The sequence below is a fragment of the Panthera leo genome, chromosome D2 (assembly GCF_018350215.1).
Source record: "Panthera leo isolate Ple1 chromosome D2, P.leo_Ple1_pat1.1, whole genome shotgun sequence".
Classification (NCBI taxonomy): domain Eukaryota; kingdom Metazoa; phylum Chordata; class Mammalia; order Carnivora; family Felidae; genus Panthera; species Panthera leo.
In genome coordinates, this window is record NC_056689.1 from 11915188 (window position 1) to 11927431 (window position 12244).

The 12244-nt window shown below is 44.0% G+C and overlaps 1 protein-coding gene across 3 annotated transcripts in view; it reads right to left on the reverse strand.

The window, feature by feature from the left end:
- MTR (5-methyltetrahydrofolate-homocysteine methyltransferase) overlaps positions 1-2483 on the reverse strand; it is a 130971-nt gene extending 128488 nt beyond the window's left edge. For all 3 annotated transcript variants that reach the window (XM_042909233.1, XM_042909232.1, XM_042909234.1), the window contains exon 1: positions 2022-2483. In XM_042909233.1, the coding sequence (XP_042765167.1) occupies positions 2022-2055 (34 nt within the window). In that variant the 5' untranslated portion in view covers positions 2056-2483. The remainder of the gene's footprint in view (positions 1-2021) is intronic.
- Positions 2484-12244: the final 9761 nt, after the last annotated feature.

A 12244-nucleotide genomic window follows, 5' to 3' on the forward strand; every position in this document is an offset into this window, starting at 1 on the left:
TAACGTCAAAGAAAATCTGAACCCTCAAGTATGCTTGCTGGAACACAGACAGCCATTCTGGAGAGAACCTGAAGAGGTCTTCCTCCCAGATTTGCCGGTTTAAGTGTTCACAGCTCTTATCTTTTGTAATCCTCATGCTTTTCCAGTAGAGGATTATCTTTCACTGGCTTCTAATCACCTTGCCCTCCAGAACCTTCTCGTAAGAGTTAAGAGTTAAAAGTCACATGGGGCGCCTGGGTGGCACAGTCGGTTAAGCGTCCGACTTCAGCCAGGTCACGATCTCAGCCAGGTCACGATCTCGCGGTCCGTGAGTTCGAGCCCCGCGTCAGGCTCTGGGCTGATGGCTCGGAGCCTGGAGCCTGTTTCCGATTCTGTGTCTCCCTCTCTCTCTGCCCCTCCCCCGTTCATGCTCTGTCTCTCTCTGTCCCAAAAATAAATAAAAAACGTTGGGAAAAAAAAAAAAAAAAGAGTTAAAAGTCACTTTAAGAATTCTCCTTTCCCTTGCAAGGGTAAACGGTCATTGAGATCTTCCCTGAAGAACAACAATAACCAAAATACACTCGTGCTTATCTGCGTTCGGTTCATTATGCACAGAACATCCTGTACATTTTACTCCTGACTAGTCAGGTGCTTAACAGGGCACATTCTCCCCAACATCTCTCACAGTGGAAACAAATATCGAGTTTTTGCACTTCCCCCATTTAGCTGAGGCCTTCTGCTGTTGATACATTTAGATGAAAGGGAAATCACGTATTTCCTTTTTTAATTAAATGGGAAGGGAAAAGTAAGAAGTCATGAAGCAGAGGGGCGCCTGGGTGGTTCAGTCAGTTGGGCGTCCAACTTCGGCTCAGGTTATGGCTCAGGTTAGGCTCTCGTGTTGAGTTCGAGCCCTGGGGGTCAGACTCTGTGCTGACAGCTCAGAGCCTGGAGCCTGCTTTGGATTCTGTGTCTCCTCTCTCTCTCTGCCCTTCTACGACTCACACTCTGTCTCTCTCTCCTTCAAATATAAATAAACGTTAAAAAAAATTTAATAAAAAAAAGTCATGAAGCAGAGATATTAAAGAGCTGTAACATAGGCCTCTGTACATCTTATTTGATAGCATCAGTGACAAAACGTTTCTCAGTTACATTTCCACTGGTTTGAACACCCACATCAGAACCCCAGAGTCAACAGGCTCACTAGCTCACCTGTGTAAATTTCCTTCTGAGTTAGGACTTCAGTATTCACCCCTGCCCAAGATGAACACCCTCTTTCTGTCACAGGCAGCTACTGTTCTGTCCTTATCACTGGTTCTCTTCTTGCTACATTGCCTACCTCATGGCTCACATGTTTTCATGGGTAGACTTGACCACACATTTTAACCAGGGACGACCTTAGAGACCCAGAGCTCATTATAAAGCTGAAATTATTTTCAGTTCTTGAGCTAGTTTTTTTCTCAAAGTTAATCTCAGAGCCCCCAGCATCACCATCAGCTGCGATTACTACTTCCCATCACGACCTTCTATCTGCTTTTACACAGTGATAATTCTGTGCACACTGGAGTTTGCTCTAACCCTGATGCGGAAAAGAAACGTTCGCTGCAGTTTCAAATAGTTCTCTGGGTTTGCTTTCTGTCTCAGCACGTGGACTTTCTTTGGATGAGCACATGCTCAAAAAGTACTGACTAAGAACGTTAACTCATGCAAAACTTCCAAAGCGCCCTGCTGGAATATGGTGCACCAAGCTGCAAATTTTCGTTACTTTGACATTAAGAGCGTGTTTCAGGGACAGGACGCGGGGACAGGGCGGTGCTTCGCGGCTGCTGATGGTCTGTCTGGGGAGCGAGGGATACAGGTGCGGAAGGAACCAAGCGGAACAACGTGGGACCTCAGGGCTGCTCCGCAGGTTCAAAGGTGCCGCCCGCCCGCGGGGAAACCTGGTCGCGCGTCTCCAATTGGGGAGGAGAATCACCCTAGGGATTAGGAGCCCATAGCAGGAGTCAATAAACAACTGAACCGCTGGGACCGGGTGGCAACGTTACCGGAAGGCGTCAGCTCTGGCAGCGCGGGTGACATGCCGCCGAGTCTCCTCCTCCTCCTCAGGCCAGCGGCAAAGCCGGGAAGTCGCGCTGTGCACAGGAGACGGCCAAGAGCGACGCCAGCCAGCGCCCGGGAGCCTGCCTCGGAGGCCCGAGTCGCTGGGAGCGCCAAGGGCCCCGGAGCCCGCCCCGCCCCGGGCCTTGCGCGCACCGCACGCCGCGCGGGAGGTGCCCCCGCAGGACCTGGGCGCGGCGCGGGGATGATACGCGCGCCCTCGGCCGCTACAACGCTCGAGCACGTGCTTTCTTCGCGGTCACCCGGCTTGTCCTCCGCGCGGGGCTGGCGGCCAGATACGGGCGGCCCGAGGCCGGGTCGCGGGCAAGGCGCGGACCGAAACCGAAGAGGAGGACAACGTGGCGTCCGAGACGCGGGACCGAAGCTCTCAGCCGCCTTGGGCTTTGGGACACATTACAACGCAGTTAGTTTCTCCGCTCAATCTAGCCTCTGCGTGGGAGGTCCCGCCCCTTCCAGCCTGTGATTGGTCTGTACGGGCACGTCACGGCTGTATTGGCTGATCTGTTTGAACCAATCACCTGAGGGTTCTCCCCAGGGTTCTCTGGGAGATGTAGTTCAGGATCCCAGGCGGTCAGTGTTTAGATAGAGCCCAGAGGAGGCTTTGCTCATCTCCAAGCCCCATATCCAGAAGTGCGGCCAGAGTGACCTCTCCAAGTTTAGGTCGTAGTGCGAAGTTGACGATGGTTTTCAACGTGTTTTGGTGTCAAGAGACAGGAACGTGGAGTCAGAAGACGAAGTACCAGTCACGTTTTGCTACTGACTGGCGCTGGGCAAAATAATTAATCTGAGGCAACACCACTCTACACTCTCTAAGCATGAAATGATAGGTTTTGCTATTTTATAAGGTTGTAGTAGGGAGAAAATGAGATAGTGTGAACGCGCTGTGAAATCTGTAAAGTACGTATAGGCATGTTAATTGTCACTTATTGACAATGAAATTTTATTGAGCATTTATTATGTATCATGCATTGAGCATGCAAAGAAATGCTTCCATCTTGGAGAGATGGAGAAGGAACTCGCAGGAAAAAAAGAGAACCACGTATGGATACAAAAGAGCTGCAGTATTCTAAAGGTGTTGGGGCGAAGCTTCAAGGAACTGAGTCTTGAAGAGTAAGAAGTGTGTGCCAGGTAAGGCCATTCCTGTTGGGACAAACTCCCTGGGTGGAACACAGCACTTGAGAGAATTTGAAAATAAAGGACGGCTCTGTAAGGATCAGCCTGGTAGATGGGAGGAAAGCAAATGAATCTAGAAAAATAAAACTGAGACCAAATTGTGACGTTCACAAAGCTTTTTTTTAAAGTACAAATTTGCCTGCCCTTCTCATTTTACTGTGTGTAATTATACCTCAATTTTTTAAATGTAAAAATTATAATAATGTGTATGGCATCTTTACCAACAATGGTCACACTTGGAGATGGGAAAATCGGAGGGGGTGGGGAGTGAAGGGAACAAAGGAGAGTGTGGGCGGGATAGGATGGCCCTGAACAGCTGAAGATCTTGTTAGGATTGTAAGGGCTAGTTTTAAATTATTCCCCGTGTCAGTTTGTTGATGAGTCCCTTGAAAAATAATCTTTTAGGTACCTAGTTACTTAGTATCCTCTGTCTTAGCAGAAATTGCAGGAATTGTGTATCAAGTGTGTATTTTTAACAAGTCGTTCAATACTTGCTTTGTCAGCTAAAACTGACCAGATCCAGTGTTCTCTTAGTCTTAAAGGGGTAACAAATTAGACTAAAGGGGCAGTGAATTACTAGTACAGAAACTCACACAACGTAAAGAAAAGTTCCAAGGATACCGTCAGGGGTTGACCTGTGTCCCCCAACACAAATGTTGAAGTCCTCTAAACGCTAACACTTCAGAATATGAACTTACTTGGAAATAGGCTTGGTGCACATATGGCAAGTTAAGATGAGGTCCAAGTGGAAGGGACACTTAGCCCAATGTGACTGGTGTCCTTATTAGAAGACGAGAGAAACACACAAGAGAAAAAACAGCCATGTGACAGCAAAAGCAGAGGTTGGCATAGCCTGCTGACACCTTGGTTTTAGACTTGTAGTTTCCAGGACGGTCACACAATACAGTTTTGTTGTTTTAACCGCCCCCCCCCCCCATTGTGTGGTACTTTGTTAGAGCAAGCCTAAGAAACTGATACAAATACATCTTTAGATGAGGTGAGACCACCAAGGCAAAGCCTCAATTTCTCTGTCTCCGTAGAAAAGGACCTATTGTCTTATTCTGATGATAGTCTGCTAGCCCACCCCCCATCTTCACCCCGACTCTCATTAAGCTCATCCATCATACCCATTATGTAGAGGTAAGGCTCCAAACTTCCCCTTGGTAATTTTGGGCTTCTTTCCCAATGGGTTTGTCTTACAGAGAAAGAAGTTCTGATTGGTGAAGCTATATATCCAAATCTCACCGTACACCAGGGGTAAACTGTATTCCAGCTTTATACGTTATTCTATGGGCTTGATTGTGTATGTCAACCCCATTAGATTGCATTGGTGTCCTGCCAGTCGAGAGTCCTGGGACTGTAAACTGAGAGCCAGTTCTGGAACAAGGTATTGCTTGCCCTGGGGTGTGATCAAGGTGATCATCGACTTTCCCCAGAAAATCCCTGACTTTGTCCTCCCTCCCTCAAATCCTTTCGTAATCTCAAGATTTTGACCCATCCTCAGAGGCACAGAGGTCAACAAGCATTTTGATTACTGACACGGATTGCACTAATTGAGGTGAATTTACCGAGTCTATGATATACAGTCTTGTCACCAAGTACAGGGAAGTAAAAAAGAATATAAATGAAACCTGAAGGGTTTTTTTTAAGCTTTTTAATTTTTTTTTAACATTTATTTATTATTGAGAGACAGAGAGAGACAGAGCATGAGCAGGGGAGGGCAGAGAGAGGGGGAGACACAGACTCTGAAGCAGGCTCCAGGCTCCGAGGCATCAGCATAGAGCCTGATGCAGGGCTCAAACTCACAAACTGCGAGATCATGACCTGAGCCAAAGTTGGATGCTTAACCAACTGAGCCGCCCAGGTGCCCCAAGAATTTATTCTTAATTAACTTTTCAGTTTAAAAATTATTTCTGGCGTGCTCTGAGAGCACCCACTTCTCTCTGACTGGCTAGGACAGCTGATCAAGACTAGGTACTACTCCCTCTTTCTTTCATCATAAATTGGAAACTGTGAATAAGGTAAGAAAAAATAAGATAAATAAATAATAAATTAATAAATAAATAAAAATTACTTCTGATTCCCCTTCACGTCTAGAATAGAAATTTCTAGAATTCAGGGGCACCTGGGTGGCTCAGTCGGTTAAGCATGTGACTTCAGCTCAGGTCATGATCTCACAGTCCATGAGTTCAGGCCCCGCGTCAGGCCCTGTGCTGACAGCTCGGAGCCTGGAGCCTGCTTCGGATTCTGTGTCTCCCTCTCTCTCTGTCCCTCACCCCCTCATGCTCTGTCTCTCTCACTCTCGAAAATGAATAAATGTTAAAAAAAAAAAAAAAAAGAAATTTCTAGAATTCAAAGATAAGACTTTACAAAGTGTTTATCAGGTCACTTTCCCTTCTATCTCATTGATAAAAGTAAAAGTTTAGCAGTTAGCTAAAAGTTTAGCTCTCAGCTCATCATCTCAAGTAGATTAAATACCACAGTCCTGTTTATTAAACAAAAATATTGGTACTCATAGGCAAAATCAAACCAAATCAAAACAAACCGACAGCTCCCAAAAAACCCAAAACCCAAAATCCAACTCAAAGCAGATTTAGAGCAACCCCCCCCCCACGCTTTGGGTTTTCTTAAAAAGTTTTAAATATCCTTGCAATTAAATTTATAAATGTTCTCCTCTCTGTCTTCTGAATGATGATATTTTCAGTGTTTGGAATTAAGTTTTGTCTAACCCATAACTTACAGTGTCGGATGCTGGTGTCAGGCTGCTGGGGGCCCCTCTCTACTGCTCTCTAGTTGTGGGAGCTCTTGGTACTTCCTTTTTCCGTAATTTCTGCCTCTCTAAAAGGAACAAATATATGAATCCTATTTTATAAGCATGAAGATTAAAATAAGAGTTTGCTCATAAGAACTGAAGAGTTCAACACCCGAGAGCTAGTCTTACCAATGTTACTAGATCAAGCCCATGGTTTGCATTTTAGTTAAGTGATGTCTGCATACAGGTGCTGGCATAATTAGGCAGGTCAAGGGTGAACTGCCTTGGATAATTAAGGCTGTTTTTGCAGTCAGTGGAGCAGGAGGCAGAGATTGAGCCAACTGATTTCCCCAGGTGCCAAGTCCTAGAGAGAGATGGTAATTCTCTCAGTGCAGGAGAAAAGCGAGGCCTCCTCAGGGCTATTGATGACGGTAAAATAACTTCAGGGATGCCTGGGTGGCTTAGTCGGTTGGGTGTCTGACTTCAGCTCAGGTCATGATCTCACGGTTCCTGGGGTTCAAGCCCCGAGTCAGGCTCTGTGCTGACAACTCAGAGCCTGGAGCCTGCTTCAGATTCTGTGCCTCCCTCTCTCTCTGCCCTTCCCCTGCTTGTGCTCTCTCTATCTCTCTCAAAAATAAATAAACTTGATGTTTATTTATTTTTGAGAGAGATAGAGAGAGAGTGGGCGAGGGGCAGAGAGCGAGAGGGAGACAGAATTCCAAGCAGGCTCTGAGCTGTCGGCACAAGCCTGACTCGGGCTCAAACTCACAAACGGTGAGATCATGACCTGAGCCCAAACCCAGAGTCAGATGCTTAACTGTCTGAGCTACCCAGGCACCCCAGAACAAATTGTTTTTTCATAACTACAAAAGGAAACTGGTTAAGATTCAGTGCTTAAAAATTTCAACAATCTAGAGGCCCCTGTGTGGCTCAGTCGGTTGAGCATCTGACTTCAGCTCAGGTCATGATCTCCTGGTTCATGGATTTGAGTCCCGCATGGGGCTCTGTGCTGACAACTCAGAGACTGGAGCCTGCTTCAGATTCTGTGTCTCCCTCCCTCTCTGCCCCTCCCCTGCTTGCACTCTGTTTCCGTCTCTCCCTCAAAAAAAACATTAAAAAAATTTTTTTTTTTTTTTTTAGATTTCAGCAATCTAAGCCAAGTTAGTATTTTGGTTTTGGTTTCCTTTAATGGGCAAATTTTCAAATAGGGATGGGGTGGGGGGGGCATCTGGGTGGTTCAGTTGGTTGAGCATCCAACTTTGGCTCAGGTCATGATCTTACGGTTCGTGAGTTCAAGCCCTTCATCAGGCTCTGTGCTGACAGCTCAGATCTTGGAGCCTCCTTTGGATTCTGTGACTCCCCCTCTCTCTCTGCCCCTCCCTAGCTTACATTCTGTCTGTCTGTCTCTCTCTGTCTCAAAAATAAACATTAAAAAAAATTAAAAATAAAAGAGGGATGATTTAAAACATCGTTTTCTGGCTTTGCCTGGGCGGCAGGGAGGCAAGGTCCAAGTAAGATAATCAGGGTGAAATCTAGAATTGCTACGGTATTTGGGACATAATTCAGAGATATTAAAAAAAAATAAGAACTCTTGGTGTATGGCATTTAAAAATCTGTTTAAATCCTATGAATTGTTGGCATTATTATTTGTTCTTTTGGTTAGCAAATATTTATTGACACTGGCCAGACACTGGAGCTAAAATAATGAGACAGACCAGGTCCTGCAGCCTAGAATGTAGGAAAAATGATAATCAATTATATCATTATAAAGCAAGATTAGTGCCATGGTGCTCTTATTATCCTTGTTTTAGGATGAAAAAAAACAAGGGAAAGAAAAGTTGGCTGATGAGACTGCAGTCCTGTTTACACGTAGTTGATCACAACCAGTTAACAGATTTCTTTGTTCCTTCTGCACCTGCTCTCTTTACTGATTAACTAAACGAAAAGGAAAAGAAAGAAGAGAGAGGAGTTAAACCCAAGGTCACATTTTCAGTACTTGGCAGCTGGTCCTCAAACCTGGAAAACTGGTTTCAGCACTCAGCTAAGACTTTCCTTTGAGCAGTTCATGCAAGAGCCCTCTCCCCCAGAAAACTGGACATCCCGAATCGCTGGTAATGTCAGCTGTTACACAGAATCCCTGGCCCTCGTTTACAATATAGCATGAGTTTACAAAACATTGCTGCTTTCTTAGTAGTTAAATAAATGCCATTCATATTCCTGAAACCCTGGAATTTTACTATGCTACGTTTTCAATGGGAGATATTCGGGGCGAGACAAAAATTTCACGTTCAAAGGACGTTCAACATACGGCCTCCCCAGGGTGTGAGTACAAGACCTTCCTGAGGTCTGGGAGGTCAGGCACTTGCCTACTACTCTGCCTGTCCTTTTGCCTTGCGTATTTAATTAGTCTTTTATTCCGTTTAAGAAAGTCTTATTCGTGTACAGACTTTTTCTGGCTTGGTCTCAACTACGTCTACAGCAACGTCTAATTACTGGCACACAGTGGCAAGTGAATTAATGTTTGCAAGAAGAAATTACTGGGGAGCGCCTGGCTGGCTCAGCCGGTAGAGCATGCGATTCTTGATCTCAGGGTTGTAGGTTTGAGCCTCACATTGGGTGTAGAGATTACATAAAAATAAAACCTTAAGGGGCATCTGGGTGGGTCAGTCGGTTAAGGGTCCGACTTCGGCTCAGGTCATGATCTCACGGTTCGTGAGTTTGAGCCCCATGTCGGGCTCTGTGCTGCCAGCCCAGAACCTGGAACCTGCTTCCGATTCTGTGTCTCCCTTTCTCTCTGCCCCTCCCCCACTTGTGCACACGCGTGTGCACACACACACACTCTCTCTCTCTCTCTCTCTCTCTCAGAAATAACTAAATATTAAAAATAAAAATAGATAAAACATAAAATCTTTTTTAAAAAGAATAAATTACTGGAGACATATGGCCGTCACCATTTTTCAGATCTTATCACATAAACACAGCTAGCTCAAATTTCACAGCAGACTATAAAAGAGAGAGGAGTTTGTTTGTTTTGTTTTTACAAGGATATACTTAAAAGTTGTAATCATTCTCTAAAATTGGAGATACGATTCTTTCGTTTTCCAATGGTAAGATAAATCTCACAAGGTTAATATTAAATACAGCAAAATAATCCCCAGATCAAGCTGACTGTAATTCAATGAAAGGTACTAACCCTGGTAAAGGAACACTGTGTTCCTCAGAAAATGTGGGCACTGGGTGAAGCTGAATATTGCTTAGGAACGGAGGCACAGAGAAGGGACTCAGGAATGTCCGACTTGCTAATGGGATCTTTAACCGTTTCTGGTGTAGCGGGTTTCTATACTAGTAGGAGATCCATGCCTCAGGCTATCAGGGTTTGAGACCACTAGCCTTCAGAGTCCTCTGGCTGTTGCCTGGGTGGCCAGCTAGTTCCTCTCTGGGGACAGACAACCATACTGGGACATGTAAGCTCTTTCTACTTAAAGTGGGACATAAATATACCAGTATACCATTAAGAATACCCATGTGTAAATATCAAGCACTTCTAATAATATCTAACATACCTTTTACACTTGGATGGCCAGTTGGTATTAAGGACCTTGATATAAAGTCCTTATTAAAGCCATTAATTTGGATAGCTCTCAAAAATGAAGTATTGCCTGAAAACATTAAAGTTACATAATGTATGTTTTTCTTCAAGTAAATATTTAATCACCAATTACTTATTCCATTGGTCAAACGCTATTAATTTACAGTTCAGGGTTAATTCTGTAGTATGTTAAATCTTGGCATGTTTTTATTAGGGACTAATTTAATTTCAAGTAAATTGAAACCCATGGCATTATTCAGATTATCAAAATGTGTAATTGATATATTGACATCAGAAGGGTACCTGGGTGGCTCAGTTGGTTGAGCGTCCAACTCTTGATTTCGTCTCAGATTATGATCCCAGGGTCTTGGGTTCGAGTCCCGCCTCGGGGGCTCAGTATGGAGCCTGCTTGAGGTTTTTTTTCTCTTCTCTCTCTCAAATAAAATTTAAAAATATTGACATCAGAGCTTTAGAAAGTCAATAAAACAAGTACTAATTAACTACCTGAACTAGATAAGTAATGTGTCAGGTGCTTTGGGGGGGATGCGGAGATGTTCAAAACAGGATTTCTACCCCAAAGATCAAAGAGAGATAATAAATGAGGAAGACAAAGCAGAAATTGAATAAGGGAAGTACAAATGAAAAGCTACCGACCAGAGAAAAGGAGGAAGTTCATTCAAAATATAAAGAACTGAGAAGGATTCAAGGAAGGAAAGGGTTTGGACTACAATGTAAAAAATTGGTGCTTATGGGCTGAAAGTTTATGGGGCACCTGGGTGGCTCAGTCGGTTGAGCGTCCGACTTCGGCTCAGGTCATGATCTCACGGTCTGTGAGTTCAAGCCCCGTGTCAGGCTCTGTGCTAACAGCTCACAGCCTGGAGCCTGCTTCGAATTCTGTGTCTCCCTCTCTTTCTGCCCCTAACCCACTCGCATTCTGTCTCTGTCTCTCTCAAAAATAAATAAAACATTTTAAAAAAATGAATGTTTACGCCATGCCTACACCTCACACGAATTCGTATGTTGAAATTCTAATGCCCAATGTGATGGTGGTGGGATGTGGGGCCTTTGGAAGGTGCTTAGGTTATGAGAGTAGAGCCTTCATGGATGGGATAGGGCTCTTCTAAAAGAGGCCCAAGACAGCTTCTTTGGAAAGGGTATTCCTTGGTCGCAAGTAATTGTTTGAAGGACACATAGATCATAGATGTTATAAGCTCTGCCATATGTAACTTGTCTTTCTACTGCTCATATGCTTGAACAACTGACTGATCGCCTGTGAAATTCTTGAATCACAGCTTTTTCCCCTCAAAATTGTTTGCTGTGTTGTCTTTCTTTCTAACAGCTCTACTGAGATATGATTCACATACCATGCAATTCACTTATCTAAGGTGTACAATTCAATGGGTTTTGGTGTATTACATTATTAAATTTTTTTAATGTTTTAATGTTTATTTATTTTCGAAAGAAAGAGGGAGAGAGAGAGACAGACAGAGCATGCGGCGGGGGAGGGGCAGAGAGAGAGGGAGACACAGAATCCGAAGCAGGCTCCAGGCTCCGAGCTTTGAGCTGTCAGCACAGAGCCCGACGTGGGGCTCGAACCCATGAACCATGAGATCATGACCTGAGCTGAAGTCAAACGTTTAACTCACTGAGCCACCCAGGTGTCCCACATTATTAATTTTTTTTAATTGTGGTATAATATATAACATACATTTGCCATTTTAACCTTTTTTAAGTATACAATTTAGTGGCATTCATTACAATCACAATATTGTGCAACCATCCCCATCATCCATTTCCAAAACTTTTTCACCACCCCAGATAGCAACTTTGTAACAATTAAGCCCCAGGCCCTGGTAACCTATAATCTACTTTCTGTCTCTATGAATTTGACTACTTTAGGTACCTCACAGAATTGGAATTATATAACATTTGTCCTTTTGTACATGAGTTATCTCAGCATGATGTTTTCATGGTTCACTCGTGTGTAGGTTCACTCGTGTGTAGCATACATCAGAGCTTCATTCCTTTTTAAGGCTGAATAGTATTCCATCGTACGAATATACCACATACTGTTTACCTATTCATTCATTCATGGACCCTCGGATTGTTTCCACCTTTTAGCCGTTGTGAATAATGCTACAATGAACATTGGCATACGAGGATTTGCTCCGGCCCCTGCTTTCAATCCTTTGTGTATAAACTTAGGACCTGGAATTGCTGGGTCATTTGGTAATTCTACGTATTGCTTCTTGAGGAACTGCTCAGCTATTTTCTGTAGTGACTGTAGTGTTTTACATTCCGACCAGCAACGTGCAAGCCTTCCAATTTCTCTGCATCTTTGCCAACACTTGTCACTTTTTCATTTTCCTGATAAAAGGTATCTCAATAGGAATGACATGATATCTCTTTGCAGTTTCGGTTTGCATTTCCCTAATGATTAGTGATGTCGAGCAACTTTCCTGTGTTTATTGGCCATTGTATATCTTGTGTGGAGGAATATCTGCTTAAATCCTTTGTCTATTTTTGAATTGGGTCGTTTATTTTTTGTTGTTGTATTGGAGTTATTTATGTATTCTAGATACCAACCCCTTTTCAGATACACGATTTGTGAAGATTTTCTTACATTCTGTGGGGTG